General features: G+C 46.4%; 1 protein-coding gene across 1 annotated transcript in view; it reads left to right on the forward strand.

Annotated features, from left to right (window-relative positions):
* LOC140070802 (C-signal-like) overlaps positions 1–19,546 on the forward strand; it is a 71,748-nt gene that overhangs the window by 43,487 nt on the left and 8,715 nt on the right. The window contains exon 5 of the mRNA XM_072117721.1: positions 7,274–7,384. Coding sequence (XP_071973822.1) covers positions 7,274–7,384 — 111 coding nt within the window. The remainder of the gene's footprint in view (positions 1–7,273; positions 7,385–19,546) is intronic.

A 19,546-nucleotide genomic window follows, 5' to 3' on the forward strand; every position in this document is an offset into this window, starting at 1 on the left:
ATAATGTAAATTCTTTTTGGAATGTCAACAGTTTAACCCAGGAAGAGGTATGGCGCTGCCTCTTCCTGGGATAGATAGATAAATCACCGGGGCCAGATGGCATACACCCCCGGGTTCTGCATGAACTATGTACCGTGATAGACAGACCGTTATTTTTAATATTTGAAGATTCACTGAGGACTGGTTATGTTCCACAGGACTGGCGCATAGCAAATGTGGTACCAATATACAAAAAAGGATCAAATAGCGATTCTGGAAACTACAGACCCGTGAGTCTAACTGCTGAGGTGGGGAAAATATTTGAGCGGTTTGTTAGAGATGCTATCCTGGAGTATCTCACTGTGCACAACCTTATAACCCAGCGTCAGCATGGGTTTATGAGAGATCGGTCCTGTCAGACTAATCGGATTGGTTTCTATGAGGAGGTAAGTTCAAGACTGGATCTGGGGGACGCTGTGGATGTTATATATCTGGACTTTTCAAAAGCATTTGACACCGTGCCACATAAAAGGTTGGTATATAAAATGAGACTGCTGGGAATAGGGGAAAATCTGTGTATTTGGGTAAGTAATTGGCTTAGTGATAGAAAACAGAGGGTCGTCATTAATGGCACATTCTCAGATTGGGTTGAGGTTACTAGTGGAGTGCCACAGGGGTCAGTATTGGGGCCACTTCTTTTTAATATTTTTATTAATGACCTTGTAGTGGGTTTACACAGTCAAGTCTCAATATTTGCAGATGATACTAAGCTGTGTAAAGTAATAAATACTGAGGTCGATAGTTTAGCATTACAGAGGGATTTGTGGAAGCTTGAGGAAAGGGCAGAGAAATGGTTGATGAGATTTAATGTAGATAAATGTAAAGTTATGCACTTGGGCCATGGAAACAAAAAGTATAATTATGTTCTAAACGGTCAATTACTTGGTAAAACTGGAGCTGAAAAGGACTTGGGGGTATTGGTGGATGGTAAACTTAATTTTAGCGACCAGAGCCAGACAGCTGCTGCCAAAGCAAATAAAATTATGGGATGTATCAAGAGAGGAATAGATTGTCATGATAAAGACATAGTTTTGCCCTTATACAAATCGCTGGTCAGACCACACATGGAATATTGTGTACAGTTTTGTGCACCAGTGTATAAAAAGGATATAGTAGAGCTGGAACGAGTGCAGAGGAGAGCAACCAGGATTATTAGGGGAATGGGGGGATTAGAATACAATGACAGATTACAAAATTTGGGATTATTCAGTTTAGAAAAAAGACGACTGAGGGGAGATCTCATTACAATGTACAAATACCTGAACGGACAGTACAAGGATCTCTCCAAAGATCTTTTTATACCTAGGCCTGTGACCAGGACAAGGGGGCATCCTCTACGCCTAGAGGAGAGGCGGTTCTACCATCACCATAGACAAAGGTTCTTTACTGTAAGAGCAGTGAGACTATGGAACTGTCTGCCGCAGGAGGTTGTTATGGCGGACTCTATGTACATGTTCAAGAGAGGCCTGGATGACTTTCTGGAGAGAAAAAATATCATGGGTTATGGGGATAAAACATTTATTTAATTCTTAAAGGTTGGACTTGATGGACTTGCGTCTTTTCCAGCCTTATATACTATGATACTATGATACTATGAACTTCATTAAAACCCAGAATCCCGACATACTTATTTTTCAGGAGATACATGTGAGGGGCTAGAGATTACTAGCCTTGAAGAGGCCATGGATTGGTCATGCGTCCCATTCAGTGTACTCGACCCACGAAAGGGGGGTATTGATCCTAGTGGGTAAATCTCTCCCTTTTCAGTTACACACGGTGCACCTGGATCTCTCAGGGAATTTTGTAGTTATCCTTGCTGACCAAAATTGCACGGTAACCCTACTCTAGACCTGCTACGGGATTGCCTCCATCCCCTCCCAGGCATGATAACTCTCTATTGCTCTGTGCACAGGCCCTTAATTTGACTGAGGTTTTGCAAATGGGGACCTCCTGACGCAAACTACTAAAGGGAGATACCTTCCCTGGGTTATCTAGGACCATGCCCCCCTTCTGGTGTCGCTTTCACAACCCATTAGTAGCCCTGTGTGGTCTACTATCTATTGATTAGATGTCATACCAGTGAGAGTCAGCTGCCAGAAAGAAAATGTCTCATACTGGGCTGGTAACGTGGGGTCTTTTAACCCATTAACGGCGTGGGATGCATACAAGGCTGTCCTGAGGGGTCTCCTCATTGTAGCAATTGTAGCGAATAGAGTAGAGTTGTGGCTCACTCGTACTAAGCTCATAACTGACTTGTTTGAGGCAGAGCAGGCTTATCAATCGATTTCGTCCAACATTGCTAGGTACAAGTGGTTGGAGATACAGAGGCAATATGACTTGCATTTGATGTTGTATACCAATAAAAAACTGCTGAGCCAAAGACAACATATTTTTGCTGACGGCGATAAGGGAACGAGGATATTGGCATATTTATACAGGGTTGAAGCACCCCAGACTGTCATGGCTGGTATTTCCAACCAATAGGGTTCCACTGCGATGAATCCAGCTGGTATCTGTGCTCAGTTTGTTCTTTTCTTTTCCGGCTTCAAAGGTTGAACTCCCTCTTGACGCCACTCGAGCCTATTTAAATACTATGCCTCTCCCGAGACTGGTGCTGGCTGGCAGGGAATTTCTTGGTGCCTCCCTGACGGTTGAGGAGATAGCGCATGTGATTTCCTCTCTAGTTCCTGGTAAAGATCCTGGTCCTAATGAATTCCCGGCGGAGTGGTATGGCAAACAGGTAGAGGAGATTGGCCCTAGACTGCTTCCGACCTTTAGATATGCTTTGGAAGTGTAAGCTGCCCGATGCATTCTATAAAGCTACCATTGAGGTAATACACAAGCAGGGGTCCTGACTTTTGTAGTTCATACCGGCCTATATCTTTGATAAACCTAGATGGAAAGATACTGGCTAAGGTGCTAGCGATAAGCCTAAGCAAAGTTATACTATCTGTTATTTCTGTGGACTAGTCTGGTTTTATGCCAGGGAAATGTACTGATATTAACTTTAGGAGACTATTCACCAACCTTCAGATACCCCATGATAATAGGGGACAGAGGGTTATTGCTTTCCTGGATGATGAAAAAGCATTTGACTCATTTGAGTTGGGTTTCATGTGGAAGGTGCTTGATAGACTAGGTTTTCCATCCGGGTTTATCAGGTGGTTCCAGATTCTATATACCGCAGGCCCAGAGCATGGGTATGGGTCAATGGGTACCTCTCTGATTGCTTTAAGCTGGGGAAGGGGACTAGGCAAGGTTGCCCACTCTCACCCTTGCTCTTTGCTCTAGTGCTGGAGTCGCTGTCTGCCCTGATCAATAGTAGCACTAGAGGGGTGGCATGTTGCTGGTATACCCAGTTTACCCAGACCCTTCACTTGAAGCCTTAGTTAATGTGGTATATGGGTTTGGGGGTTATTCAGGGCTAGAGGTCAACTGGCACAAGTCAGCTCTCCTTTTGGTGGGTGAATTGAGATCTAATTTCACAGTCATCAGGTCTGATGGTGGTCAACCAATTTGTTTACCTCGGGATAGTTAGTCATAAAGAGGTCTCCAAATTTGTGTCCCTTAATTTTACCCCTATCATGCAGTATGTCGCATCAAAGCTTAAAGCATGGGAGAATCTGCCTCTGTCTCTTGTATGTAGAGTTAATGGGGGTCATTTACTAAGGGCCCGATTCACATTTTCCCGACGTGTTACCCGAATATTTCTGATTTGCGCCGATTTTCCCTGAATTGCCCCAGGATTTTGGCGCACGTGATCGGTTTGTGCACCTCGGCGCTGGCATGCACGCGACAGAAATCGGGTGACGTGGCCGAATGGTAACCCGACGGATTCTGAAAAACCGCCGCATTTAAAAAAAAAAATTGGTCGCACGGGCCATACTCACATGCACCACGATGAAGACGATGAACTCCGGGGCACCTCGGCGGACTTCGGCGCAGCAGCGAGACCTGGTGGACATCGGGCGCAGGACCTTCATGAATCGCCGGAAGACCCGAACGCTCGTCAGGGAAGCCGCCGTTGGAACGCGAATGGACCTGGTAAGTAAATGTGCCCCAATATCTTTAAGATGGTCCCCTGTCCAAACTCCTCTATTTGTACCTTGCTGCTCCATCGTTGCTACCTAGGCCTAATAATAATAATTCCTTTATATAGTGTACACAGATTACACAGCGCTGCACAGAGCTTGCCAAATCGGTCCCTGCCCCAATGGGGCTCACAATCTAATCAACCTACAAGTTTGGAGTGGGGGAGGAAACAGAAAGAAACCCATCCAAACACAATCTCAATTCCTCTCTATTGATAAGCTCCTGACCCCATTTTTATGGGGTAATGATCCACCGACAATTGCAAGTTATACTCTAAGGCCCCAACTGACTGAAGAGGGCTAGCTTTACCCCTTATGCAGAACTATTATGAGGCAGTACAGTTGACATACACAATGTGGTGGATAAAGGCGGACTCTAACAATCCAGCTATAGTTCTAGAGACAGCACTTACGGGCTTGTATGAGGCATTGATCAACAAGCCCGTAAGGAGGGAAGGTTTGTGGGTTATACTATACATCGAATATGGTGGCAACTGTTACAAAATGAAACTGACTGGTGGACTGGGGGGGGGGGTGATGACTCTAGGGCTCGGTCTCTGGTTACTCCCTTGTGGTGCAATTCCTTTCTACCCAAATTGAAATCCCTGCCAGATTGTGTATGTAGGGGGTTAAATACCTATTTCAGTTGTACCAAAATAGGATTCTCAGGACCTTTGCATCCCTTAGACAAGAGTTTAATCTTCTCCGCTTTGCGAAGGCAACCACCTCTATATTTCTGTATTAATGGCTTATGTAATTATCCTCTGTTGATATTTTTGTGTTGACTACCCATTTGCTATGTTTGAACTCATACTTCCTTGAGGTGGATGTTTGCCTTTGTACACTGTTGTGTTCTTGGAAAATGAAAATAAAGCAGACACATTATGATCCATCTAGTTCTGTGAGCTGTTAATGTGGTTAGATTATCAGGTTACAGGTTTATATACACTTTCATTTACCTTCTTAACATTGTACTAGTATCTGACATAGAAAGAGAGATGAGACAGATCAGAGATGATGAGATCCATGAGATTACACACAATGACACAGTCAGCTCTCCTACATTTGTTATTCCACAACACACTATTTCTGCGGTGCACTTCTGTCTGTAACTTCACACTCCTCAGGCTGTTGCCAGCAGGAAGTCGCTGTGTGTGGTGCAGGTACAGCAGTGTTAAGGGCGCGGTCACACGGTGCATTTTGGTTGCATTACAACAGCTGAGATGAGGTGATTTGCCTAATTACCTTACTGTTAACACAGTCCCTTTCCCCATTGGGCTCACAAACCAAACAACCTAGCAGTATGTTTATGGAGAGTCCTAGGTGAGACTTGAACCCAGGACTCCAGCGCTGCAAGGCAGAAGTGCTGCCCCCCTTTTGTCACGCTATCATTACAGAATAAAATTATATTTGCAGCTTCTAATAAAGTAGGCATGTCAGAAGGAACTTGTGTGTCTGCAAGTCTATGGAAAATAGCGCTAAGTGGAGGGGCCTACATTTACCCCTGGTCTCTGTTATTCTGGGCTCCAGTGCTAAACTTAACTAGAGCACCTCATTTATCATGGGGCCCCTGTAGCTCAGCAGTCAGTGCGGGGCCCCCTCCCACAACTATATATGTGAAAAAAAGATACCACATAGATATATTGGGGGTCATTTACTAAGGGGCTGATTCGCGTTCTCCCAACGTGTTACCCGAATATTTCCGATTTGCGCCGATTTCCCCTGAATTGCCCCAGGATTTTGGCGCACGCGATCGGATTGTGGCACATCGGCAACGGCATGCGCGCGACGGAAATCGGGGGGCGTGGCCGAACGAAAACCTGACATATTCGGAAAAACCGCCGCATTTAAAAACGGAAAATGTGTCGCTGGACTCACGCTTACCTTCACTCAGCCGGCCTCGGTGAATTCCTGCGCGTTCAGATGCTTTTCAGCGCAGCAGCGCCATCTGGTGGACGTCGGAGGAACTACCTTCATAAATCCCGGCCGGACCCGAATCCAGCGCAGAGAACGCGCCGCTGGATCGCGAATGGACCGGGTAAGTAAATCTGCCCCATTGTTTCAAATATCAGCAAAGCTCTAAAAAAATAAGAAACATAGGTATCTTTAGTTGCAGATCGGTTCAAAAATTCTCAATATATATAAATTACACACACACACTTGTCCCCTATATAGTGGTTGCCTCTGCCTCAATATATATTATTGACACCCATGTCCCCTTTACAATGGCTCCTCTATATATAAATTACACCTCCCCAGTCCCCTATACAGTGGCTCCTCTATATATTAATTGCACACACACCTGTCCCCTATACAGTGGTTACCTCTTCCTCAATATATATACTACACCCCCCTCCCCTATACAGTGGCTTCTATATATAAATTTGCCACCCCTGTCCACTATACACTTGCTCCTCAATATATATAAATTTCTCCCTTTGCCTCAAGGGAGGTTGGCGTAGAAGCCCTGAAATAATTGCAAAATGTATTTTTATACTATACATTTTGTATGCATGCTGTGTGCATTTTATACTACATGGCGGTACGTTGTATGCATTTTATACTACATGGCGGTACGCTGTTTGCGTTTTACACTACATGGCGGTACGCTGTTTGCGTTTTACACTACATGGCGGTACGCTGTATGGGGGCATCTCTCCATGGCTCGCCTCGGGCAGCAGACAGGCTTGGTTGACCCCTGGCGGTAATGTAAGGTACTGCTGGGTAATTCTCAATATATAATCACATTACAGGTTAATGCACTTGAACTATCCATAAATCGTGACTATTGGATACCAGGTAAAAGGCTATTGTGCAAATTGATGCAGTGAAACGAAAAGTGCTTAGTGCTTCTCTTTTGAAAGGTGCATACCTAGTAAACATACAAAGTTATTAAAGCAAGTGGAAGAATATATATATTGCAATGTTATAACATACCCCTAGCTAATAGTGTAGCTCCCATCTACCACGCTGAAATTCCTCAACAGACGTCTCGGCGCTAGCCTTCGTCTGTGGGTTGCCAGACACAGCAGTGTTACACTGCTAGTGTTATTGGAAACCTCCGATAACGCTAGTAAACACTCCTGCACTGTACAATAGAAGATGCCGGAACGCGCTAATATGGGGGTTTTTTTATATTTCAGGCTGCTCTCAACATGCTGTCTAGATGCCATGCAGAAGGATACAAGCAGGATGGCATTATATCCATAGCTATTCATCCTGGTTGGGTAAAGACAGACATGGGAGGTGATCAGGTAAGAAACCATTGTGACTCTAAAATAACACTATTAAAGTGGCCTCTAGAGTAACTGGACTGCAGCAATGGTGGGCTGGAACAAATGATTGCTAATTTAAAAAACTGCCCAGTAGGGCAGAACAATGCCTTAACTTTGCCTTCCTCTAAAATAATACTTCAATAAAACAACCCATTGCTTAAAGGGGTATTCCCATCAGGGCATACCTCTGAGATCGGAGCTCTCTGACACGCTAAAGATAAGTTTCCCGGGAAGTGTAGCTGGCTTGAACTGTGCACAGGTCTGCCACCTGCTGGTCATTTTTAGGTACTGCATTTGATCCTGCGCCTTATACTCCAGTGCGCCTTATATATGAACCTTATAGGACGAAAAATACGGTATTTAAACACCTACTATGTCAAGCACCATGCCCTGGAAGAAGCCTGAGGGGGCCTTCCCATGTGGCATTTTCGTTGCGTTTTTAATTAAAAACGCAAGTGGGAGGGGGGTCTGCCTAAAACGCATGAGTTTCAATGCAAACATATGTGTTTTGGCCAAACCCCCTCCCACTTTCATTTTGGATGCGTTTAAAAACGCAACGAAAACGCCACGTGGGAAGGCGCCCTGAAGAGGCGAAAGCTGAGGCCGGGCGAGGTGTTCTGGCATTTTGGAACTTCTTATGCGCATTTTAATCGATGTTTGTGAGGATTTCAATAATAAATACCTATCTCATTAACCCCTTAAGGATGCAGCCTGTTTGTATGTTAAGGCTCGGTCCTTTTTTTTAGAAATTTGACCAGTGTCTCTTCCTGTGGTAATAACTTTTCAACGCTTTAACATTACGCTAGATACTTCAAAATCACGCTGTGATTTTGAGATTGTTTTCTCGTGAGACATTGTAGTTTATGTTAGTAGTGTCATTTCGGTGATCCGTTCCTTTTTGGGGGGGTAAAATTTCCAAAATTTAGGAAAAATTTTAAAATTTTCAAAGTTTCAAATGTTATACTTTTTAGACAAAAAGTCACACCACAAATTTTTTTGGGTAGAAACTTTTTGGCATTGGTCTTCTTTTTATTTCCATTATTTGCTTTAGATTTCCATTTTTTTTACGGATGTGAGAAGGTTTGAAGTTTTAGTAGCAACTTCTCAGGCCGCGGTCACACATACCGCTAGGCGTCCATTCATAACGCGACCCTAGCGCACAGGGGGCGGTCCTCGGCCCGAACACACATGCGTTTCCCTGGAAACGCATTTGCGTTTGGGCCGAGGACCTCCCCCTGTGCGCTAGCGTCGCGTTATGATGGACGCCTAGCGGTACGTGTGACCGCGGCCTCAGATTTTCTTGAAATCTGAAGTGCCCTATAAAGGCTTTTGTACTACATACCCCCACAAGTGAAACCATTTTAGGAACATCTCAACCTATTTAAATCAGCATTTAAGAAGTCTGTTAAACCTTTCATTATTTTCCAGAAGCAAACAAAATTGGATTGGTAATTTTGAAATTTCAATTTTTGATTACAATTTTTCTCATTTAGCCCTAAAATGGACGCATTCAAAAGGAATTTGAGGTAAATATACATCCCAAAATGTTTGCCCTGCTTCTTTCGAGTAAGGCAATACCAGACATGTGAATGAAAACTGCTGTTTTGTTGCACATGCCCAGAACAGAGATCGTACTGTTGGGTTTTTGGAAGGCCAATATGTCTGCAAATGTTTTGTGGAGCCCCTAAAGTAACAGTACAATAGAAAACCCCAAAAGATGTCGAAACCCCATTTCGGAAAATAGACCCCTCAAAGAATTTATATGTGGTTGAGGTGAGCATTTTAACCCCCAACATGCTGGCCAAAATCGTTTTAATCTCAAAAATGTCATTTTAGTGCCTAATATATTGTGCCCAACCCATGCCACTTTTGACAAACACTCCAAAAATCACTCTGCGGGTTGTCCTGAGTGAGAAAATACCACACATGTGCCAATAATTGACAGGCTGGGCACACAGCAGGGCTGAGAAGGGAAGGAGTGAAATTTTCTTTTTCCAGCTCAGTTTTCACACATTTGGATTTGGAGTGCCATGTCATGTTAGCAGGGCCCGTGAGGTACCAGTGCAATAGAAACCCCCGAGAAATTATACCATTTTGGACCCCTCAAAGAATTTATCTAGGGTTATGGTGAGCATTTAACCCCCTACATGCTGGTCAAAATCTAATGTTAAGTAAATGGTGCAGAGTAAAAAAAATTTTTTATCTCAAAAATTTCATTTTAGTCCCTAATATATTGTGCCCAACCCATGCCACTTTAGACAAACACCCCAAAAATTATTCTGCGGGTCCTGGGTACGGCAATACCACAGATGTGCCAATAATTGAAAGGCTGGGCACACGGCAGGGCTGAGAAGGAGTAAAATTTAGCTTTTGGAGCACCCTTTTCACTAGACTGATGTTGGGGTGCCCCTGGTACCAGTGCAATAGAAACCCAGAGTAGTGACCCCATTTTAGGAAAGGGCACCCCTCAGGGTTTTATGAGCATTTTAACCCCTGAGAGGCTGGCCCAAATGTAAAACAAAGTGAATGGAGCACTGTGAAGATTGCATTGTTTTCTCAAATGTGCCATTGTAGTTACAAATGAAATCAGCCCAACTCATGCCACAGTGGATAAACCCCCCCAAAAATCATTCTTCAGGTTATAACGTGAATGGCAATACCCCATGTGTGGCAATAGGCTACAAGATGCAGACGCAGCAGGGCTTGGAAGAAAATGGCATTTGGAGCACAGACATCTAATTTTTTAGGGGGCATTATAAAACATTTGTAGATGCCCTTAGGGATCAGTACAGTAGAAACCCCTAAAAACTGACCCTATTTTAGAAACTACACCCCTCCTTGAATAAATGTAGTGGTGTAGTGAGCATTTTAACCCCACAGGTGGACCCCAAGGATGATACATAAAAGTGAATAGTACAAAATATCCATTATGTCATCTTGTGCCCAGCTCCTGCCACGGAATATAAACACCCCAAAAATCATGATGCGGGTTCTCCCGGGTACGGCAATACCCCATATGTGGCAGTAATCTACAGGCTGGGCACATGGCAGAGCTCAGCAAGGGAAGGTGTGGCATGCGGCATGAGGTATAAGCTGTGTGAGCATCCGGGTACATTTATATATCCAGGGATGTGTGGTAAATCTGGAAACACTCCTTCATGCATAACCCTGGTTTGTCGGGGCACATATCCCAGTGGTATATAGATTCCCTCCTTATGCCCTTTTTGGAGCACACCCTGCACCTGTTTTGATTCATTCCCTTGCTGGCAGTTTGGTGCTGCCCTGGAACAATGCGTGATGTGGCCTTGCTTCCAGACGTACTAGCACTTCCTCTTCCTGGTCTCTAAAAATCAACTGCTTGACTACCACCTCTTGAAATTCTAGGAAAGTTCCCCTCTGGCCAGCACATCGATGTAGCACATAATTATTATACAATGCCATCTGCATGATGTGCACGGCCAGCTTTTGTACCACACCGACTTCCGCATGGTGTTATATGGCTGAAGTACCTGGTCCGATAAATCCACCCCTCCCATGTTATAATCCAAAATACAGTCCGGCTTGGGGGTTTCTGCACTGGTACCTCGTACAGGGGCAGGGGTAGTGCTGTGCCCATGTATTGTTGTTTGTACAATGGCTTCCCTCTTGTCCTTGTACCTAACACACAATACTGAGTCACTGCTTAGTGCTCGGCTCTCGTGCCTTCTGAGCTTTTCCCCTAGCAGCGACTTAGGGAGACCTCTCTGATTCCTTCTAACAGTGCCGCAGTTTGTCTGGAAGCGAGGCACTTGAACAGGGTAACACTGGTATAAAAATTATCCAGGTAGATGTGGTAGCCAAGGTCCAATAGTGGGTGCACCAAATCCCAAACTATCTTTCCAGCTATTCCCAGGAAGGGGGGGGGGGGGGGCATTCAGGGGGCACTATCCTAGAGTCCTTCCCTTCATATACCCTGAACCTAAAAGTGTACCCTGATGCACTCTCACACAGCTTATACATCTTCACGCCATACCTTGCCCTCTTATTGGGCAGGTACTTGCGGAACTAAAGTTTCACTTTGAAATGTACCAGGGACTCATCCACTGATATGTGCCTCTTTGGAGTATACACTTCCATAAATCAGGCACTCAGGTTGTATAAGGTCAGGCCCATATTAGACTATCATAACTGAGGTAATCTCTGGGTGGGCACTGAGAATTGTCGGCAAAATGGAAAAACCTATGGGTTGCTTCAAAGCGCATCCTAATCATGCGGAACATCTTGGTGTGGTACAGTATGTCTGTGCTCCAATAGTCAGTGGAGCAGAGATGGAGAAGTATTGGGGCATAGTACTTGTTATGGGACTAGTCAAAAAGTCCACTATCATGGACTTTTTGACGAGTTCCATAAGAAGTACTATGCCCCAATACTTCTCCATCTCTGCTCCACTGACAGGGCTCCACCTGTAGGGTTGTGCATAAAAAGAAGTGGGGTTTTGGGAAATATATTGTGCAGCGTAGCAATTGGTCTGGGATACCATCAGACCAACTAGGTCTTCACTAAAAAAATAACTTAAAAAAGTCCACTGGTCTGAGCCCTGCCGTGTCTCTTTGTATCCAAGGACTGGCCGATGAAGGGTCAGAAGCCCCAGGCACTCCACCAGATGTCCTGGGCACTTCTACTACAAAAGCGCCTTCTCGGGGGTTCCTCAGAGGTGCTTTGGGAGGACGAGGTACATAAATAAAACTCATCCCCACTAGCTGACTCTGTATCAGAGGCCATATATTTATACACCTCCATATGAATATGTTTTCTGGGACATGATGGGTGGAGATAGTATACAACCTACACTGAACTACGCAGAACAACACAAAACAACACATACTCCTCCACAGAACAACACAGAACTACACAAAACAACACATACCCCTCCACAGAACAACACAGAACTACACAAAACAACACATACCCCTCCGCAGAACAACACAGAACTACACAAAACAACACCTACCCCTCCACAGAACAACACAGAACTACACAAAACAAGACGTACTCCTCCACAGAACAACACAGAACTACACAGAATAACACGTACTCCTTCGCAGAACAACACAGAACGCCTACTTCCCCCACAAAACGCCTCCCCCTCCACAAAATGCCTACTCCACATGGTTCGCAGTTAAGAGTAGTTTAAACCCTTAGCGCTCCGCGCCGTAGCTGTGCTGCGCAGCTTTCCACTATTAGCGCTCAGCGCAGTACAGCTACGGCACAGAGACGATGCCTGTTCAGCGCTGCACAGCAGACGAACCGGCATCGTTAGCCGCAGGATTTAAGCGGTAATTTACCGCTAACATCCCCGGCTAACACCCACGGTCGGAGTGGGCTCCGATCGCGGGTGTTTAACCCGTTAAATGCCGCGGTCAACGCGACCGCGGCATTTAACATGCCTTCTGGGGGTCTTTACCCCACGATCCCCCCCCCCCCGCACCGTTTTCGGGGGGGGCGATCGCTGTTTTGGCACCTCTGGGGTCCGATCTGGACCCCAGAGAAGCCTGGAGGGTTTACCTTTAAGATGGCGTCTGTGACGTCATCTTAAAGGCAAAGTGTCAGCCTATGCATCTGCATAGGCTGGCACTGATAATACCCTGCAATACATTAGTATTGCAGAGTATTATCAAGAACAAGCAATCAGATGATTGCTTGTTCATATCCCATGGTGGATCATGTAAAAAAATGTAAAAAAAAATGTTTTTCAATAAAAAATTACTTTATAAATCACTAAAAATGCCCATAAGCCCCAAAACATATAAAGAGACATATAACGCTCAAAAAAGTCTAAATCATAACACAAACCCCACATATATAGTATCACCGCGTCCGTAACAATCCATAGAATAAAACTAAATAACTATTGAACCCATATGATGAACGCCGTAAAAAAAAACGTTAAAAACCCGCCAAAAATTATGATTTTTACCTATTATATCCCACTAAAAATGCAATAAAAAGTGATCAACAAAACATATGTACTCCAGAATGATACTGTTGCAAAGAACAACATGTCCCGCAAAAAAACAAGCCATCAACCAGCTCTGTAGCCAAAAACGTAACAATTAGAGATGAGCAAACATGCTCGTCCGAGCTTGATGCTCGTTCGAGCATTAGCGTACTCGAAACTGCTCGTTGCTCGGACGAATACTTCGCCCGCTCGAGAAAATGGCAGCTCCCGCCGTTTTGCTTTTTGGCGGCCAGAAACAGAGCCAATCACAAGCCAGGAGACTCTGCACTCCACCCAGCATGACGTGGTACCCTTACACGTCGATAGCAGTGGTTGGCTGGCCAGATCAGGTGACCCTGGGATAGACTAGCCGCTGCCCGCGCTGCTCGGATCATTCTGTGTCTGGATGCCGCTAGGGAGAGAGCTGCTGCTGGTCAGGGAAAGCGTTAGGGTGTTCTATTAGCTTACTGTTAGGCAGGAGTGATTCTCCAAGAACCCAACAGCCCTTCTTAGGGCTACAATAACATTCTACTTTTTTTTTTTTTTATTTGCATCTAGTACCATTTTGTGAGGAATTAGCAGGGGGACTTGCTACCGTTGTGTTTAGCTCTTAGTGGCACACATATCCACCTCAAACACCAAAGTGGGAAAATTTAGTAGGGGCTGGATTTCAATTAGGCACAGTCTGCCATTTTTCCTTTTTTATTTTACGTTTATTTTGTTTAATAACTCAGTGTCATCTCATCTGGCATAGTAGTGTGCTTTCATACTTGGCTAGAAAATAGCCATAGGAGAATCCAAACGGCTTACGCCTACAGTAGCGTTATATATTTGATTTCTGGTTGATCTGCTGGTGGCTGTACTTGCTGCAGTGCATCTACTAGCCAATTGTGAGCAATTTGTAGTGAGACTTGCGACCGCTGTGTTTTGCGCTTAGTGACGCACATATCCATTGCAAAGACCGAAGTGGGAAAATTTAGTAGGGGTTGGATTTCAATTAGGCACAGTCTGCCATTTGTCCTTTTTTATTTTACGTTTATTTTGTTTAATAACTCAGCGTCATCTCATCTGGCATAGTAGTGTGCTTTCATACTTGGCTAGAAAATAGCCATAGGAGAATCCAAACGGCTTACGCCTACAGTAGCGTTATATATTTGATTTCTGGTTGATCTGCTGGTGGCTGTACTTGCTGCAGTGCATCTACTAGCCAATTGTGAGCAATTTGTAGTGAGACTTGCGACCGCTGTGTTTTGCGCTTAGTGACGCACATATCCATTGCAAAGACCGAAGTGGGAAAATTTAGTAGGGGTTGGATTTCAATTAGGCACAGTCTGCCATTTGTCCTTTTTTATTTTACGTTTATTTTGTTTAATAACTCAGCGTCATCTCATCTGGCATAGTAGTGTGCTTTCATACTTGGCTAGAAAATAGCCATAGGAGAATCCAAACGGCTTACGCCTACAGTAGCGTTATATATTTGATTTCTGGTTGATCTGCTGGTGGCTGTACTTGCTGCAGTGCATCTACTAGCCAATTGTGAGCAATTTGTAGTGAGACTTGCGACCGCTGTGTTTTGCGCTTAGTGACGCACATATCCATTGCAAAGACCGAAGTGGGAAAATTTAGTAGGGGTTGGATTTCAATTAGGCACAGTCTGCCATTTGTCCTTTTTTATTTTACGTTTATTTTGTTTAATAACTCAGCGTCATCTCATCTGGCATAGTAGTGTGCTTTCATACTTGGCTAGAAAATAGCCATAGGAGAATCCAAACGGCTTACGCCTACAGTAGCGTTATATATTTGATTTCTGGTTGATCTGCTGGTGGCTGTACTTGCTGCAGTGCATCTACTAGCCAATTGTCAGCAATTTGTAGTGAGACTTGCGACCGCTGTGTTTTGCGCTTAGTGACGCACATATCCATTGCAAAGACCGAAGTGGGAAAATTTAGTAGGGGTTGGATTTCAATTAGGCACAGTCTGCCATTTGTCCTTTTTTATTTTACGTTTATTTTGTTTAATAACTCGGTGTCATCTCATCTGGCATAGTAGTGTGCTTTCATACTTGGCTAGAAAATAGCCATAGCAATAGGATAGCATTGTTTGGTTTTAAAAACTCAAAAACACAAAAAAAAAAAAAAAACACAAAAAAAAGTTAAAAAAAAATTAAAGCTATAACTCTCATTTTAAAAATGTTTAACCCGAGGGCTAGGGGTAGAGGACGAGGGCGGGGACGTGGGCGTCCAACTACTGCAGGGGTCAGAGGCCGTGGTCCTGGCCGGGGTGAGACACCACCTGCTTATGAGGGAGCAGGGGAACGCCGCAGAGCTACACTCCCTAGGTTCATGTCTGAAGTTACTGGGACTCGTGGTAGAGCACTGTTGAGGCCAGAACAGTGCGAACAGGTGATGTCGTGGATTGCTGACAATGCTTCGAGCAATTTGTCCACCAGCCAGTCTTCCACGCAGTCCACCCATGTCACCGAAATCGCCACTCCTCCAGCTCCTGCACCTCAGCCTCCTCCCCCCCAGTCTGCCCCCTCCCAGGAAAATTTGGCATTTGAACCGGCATACTCTGAGGAACTGTTTTCTGGAGCCTTCCCACAGTCACAAACCACTTGTCCGGTTGCTGCTGAGCAATTTTCCGATGCCCAGGTTTTCCACCAGTCACAGTCTGTGGGTGATGATGACCTTCTTGACGTAGTGGAAGTGTGTAAAGAGGTGTCCGACGATGAGGAGACACGGTTGTCAGACAGTGGGGAAGTTGTTGTCAGGGCAGGAAGTCCGAGGGGGGAGCAGACTGAGGGATCGGAGGATGATGAGGTGACAGACCCAAGCTGGGTTGAGAGGCCGGGTGAACACAGTGCTTCTGAGACGGAGGAGAGTCCTCGACCAGAACAGGTTGGAAGAGGCAGTGGTGGGGCCAGACGGAGAGGCAGGGCCAGAGCTGGTGCATCAGCGCCAAATGTGTCAACTAGTGAAGCTCCCGTGGCGAGGGCTCTTGCGGCGAGGGCTAGATCTTCAGAAGTCTGGAGGTTCTTTAAGGAAACACCGGATGACCGACGGACTGTGGTGTGCAACATTTGCCAAACCAGGCTCAGCAGGGGTTCCACCACTACTAGCTTAACTACCACCAGTATGCGCAGGCATATGAATGCTAAACACCCCACTCAGTGGCAACAAGCCCGTTCACCTCCGGCCGTGCACACCACTGCTCCTTCCCCTGTGTCAGCTGATAGTCAGCCCCCTGCCCAGGACCCTGCCACAAAAACCCCATCGTCGCCTCCACGATCCTCCACAGCATCCACCAGCGTTCAGCTCTCCATACCCCAGACGCTGGAGCGGAAACGCAAATATAGTGCAACCCACCCGCACGCCCAAGCCCTTAATGTGCACATCTCCAGATTGCTTAGCCTGGAGATGCTGCCCTATAGGCTAGTAGAGACCGAGGCCTTTCGCAACCTCATGGCGGCGGCCGCCCCTCGGTATTCGGTCCCCAGCCGCCACTACTTTTCCCGATGTGCCGTCCCAGCCCTGCACCAGCACGTGTCAGACAACATCACCCGTGCCCTGACCAACGCCGTTTCTGACAAGGTCCACCTGACCACGGACACGTGGACGAGTGCTGCCGGGCAGGGCCACTATATATCGCTGACGGCACATTGGGTTAACTTGGTGGAGGCTGGGACCGAGTCTGACCCTGGGGCTGGTCATATACTGCCGACGCCGAGGATTGCGGGGCCTACCTCGGTCCAGGTGTTTCAGGCCTACTATGCCTCCTCCTCCTCCCACCCCTCCTCCACCTCCTCCTCCGAACTACCATCCGTGGGCACGGCGCCATCAGTCGGTAGCTCTAGGCACAGCAGCAGTGCCGTTGCTAAGCGACAGCAGGCGGTGCTCAAACTGCTGAGCCTAGGCGATAAAAGGCACACCGCCCAAGAGCTATTACAGGGCATCACGGCGCAGACTGATCTGTGGCTGGCACCGCTGAACCTGAAGCCAGGCATGGTTGTGTGTGACAACGGCCGTAACCTGGTGGCGGCTCTGCAACTCGGCAGACTGACACATGTGCCATGCCTGGCCCATGTGTTAAATCTGATAGTTCAGCGTTTCCTCAAGACATACCCCAATCTGTCAGATTTGCTCACGAAGGTGCGCCGCATCTGTGCGCATTTCAGGAAGTCCAGCACAGATGCTGCCACTCTCAGGGCAGCGCAGCGCCGCCTCCAACTGCCCGCTCACCGACTGTTGTGCGACGTGCCCACGAGGTGGAATTCAACACTGACCATGTTATCCAGAGTTTACCAGCAGCGCCGAGCCATTGTAGACTGCCAGATGTCAACTTCCACCAGAACTGGTAGTCAGGTCAGTCAGCTTCCTCAAGTCTACAATGAGGAGTGGACGTGGATGTCTGATATCTGTCAGGTGCTGAGTAACTTTGAGGAGTCAACACAGATGGTCAGTGGCGATGCCGCCATCATCAGCCTCACCATCCCGCTGCTTGGCCTGTTGAAAAACTCTCTGATCAGCATGAAGTCGGAAGCTTTGCGCTCGTCACAAGAGACGGGGGAAGAAGATTCCCTTGTTGATAGCCAAAGCACCCTTAGGTCTGTTTCTCAGCGCATATCGGAGGAGGTGGAGGTGGAGGAGGATGAGGAGGAAGAGGAGGAGAATGTTGGCGAGACACAAGAGGGGACCATTGTTGAGTCCTTCACTGTTGAGCGTGTATGGGCAGAAGAAGAGGAGTTGGAGGAGTTGGAGGAGGAGGAAATGGACAGTCAGGCCAGTGAGGGGAGTGAATTCTTACGCGTTGGTACTCTGGCGCATATGGCAGATTTCATGCTAGGCTGCCTATCCCGTGACCCTCGCGTTCAAAGAATTTATTCCAGCACCGATTACTGGGTGTTCACTCTCCTGGACCCACGGTACAAGCAAAATCTTTCCACTCTCATCCCTGGAGAGGAAAGGAGTGTGAGAATGCATGAATACCAGCAGGCCCTGGTGCACAAGCTGAAACAGTATTTCCCTTCTGACAGCGCTAGCGGCAGAGTGCGTAGTTCTGCGGGACAAGTAGCGAGGGAGAGTAGGCGAGCAGGCAGCTTGTCCAGCACTGGCAAGGGTACGCTTTACAAGGCTTTTGCCAGCTTTATGTCACCCCAGCAAGACACTGTCATCTGTCCCCAGTCTCGGCAGAGTAGGGCTGATCTTTACAGAAAGATGGTGAGGGAGTTCGTAGCTGACCATACCATCGTCCTAAATGATCACACAGCTCCCTACAACTACTGGGTTTCAAAGCTGGACATGTGGCACGAACTGGCGCTGTACGCCTTGGAGGTTCTTGCCTGCCCTGCCGCTAGCGTCTTGTCCGAGCGGGTTTTCAGTGCAGCTGGTGGCATCATCACCGATAAGCGTACACGCCTGTCGACTGACAGCGCTGACAGGCTGACGCTTATTAAGATGAATAAAGCCTGGATTTCTCATAATTTCCAATCTCCACCAGGTGAAGGAAGCTCAACCTGAATAATTGATCCACTCCTCCTCCTCCTCATTTTCCTCCTTCTCCTCCTCTTTGTACAGTAAAGCAGAGGAAACTGGCTATTTTTTGACAGGGCCCACTGGCTCTTGCTATAGTACTTTATGCATTTAATTTTTCTGGAGGGCCACCGACCCGGTCCTCTGTTTTAAACAATTTTTGGGAGTGCCACATACAGGCACTCAATCTATTCAATTTTTCTGGAGGGCCACCGACCCGTTCCTCTGTTTTAAACAATTTTTGGGAGTGCCACATACAGGCACTCAATCTATTCTATTTTTCTGGAGGGCCACCTACCTGCTCCTCTGGTTTGAAAACTTTTTGGGACTGCCACATACAGGCACTCAATCGATTCCATTTTTCTGGAGGGCCACCTACCTGCTCCTCTGGTTTGAAAACTTTTTGGGACTGCCACATACAGGCACTCAATCTATTCTATTTTTCTGGAGGGCCACCTACCTGCTCCTCTGGTTTGAAAACTTTTTGGGACTGCCACATACAGGCACTCAATCTATTCAATTTTTCTGGAGGGCCACCTACCTGCTCCTCTGGTTTGAAAACTTTTTGGGACTGCCACATACAGGCACTCAATCTATTCAATTTTTCTGGAGGGCCACCTACCTGCTCCTCTGGTT

Source organism: Engystomops pustulosus, chromosome 7 (assembly GCF_040894005.1).
Source record: "Engystomops pustulosus chromosome 7, aEngPut4.maternal, whole genome shotgun sequence".
Classification (NCBI taxonomy): domain Eukaryota; kingdom Metazoa; phylum Chordata; class Amphibia; order Anura; family Leptodactylidae; genus Engystomops; species Engystomops pustulosus.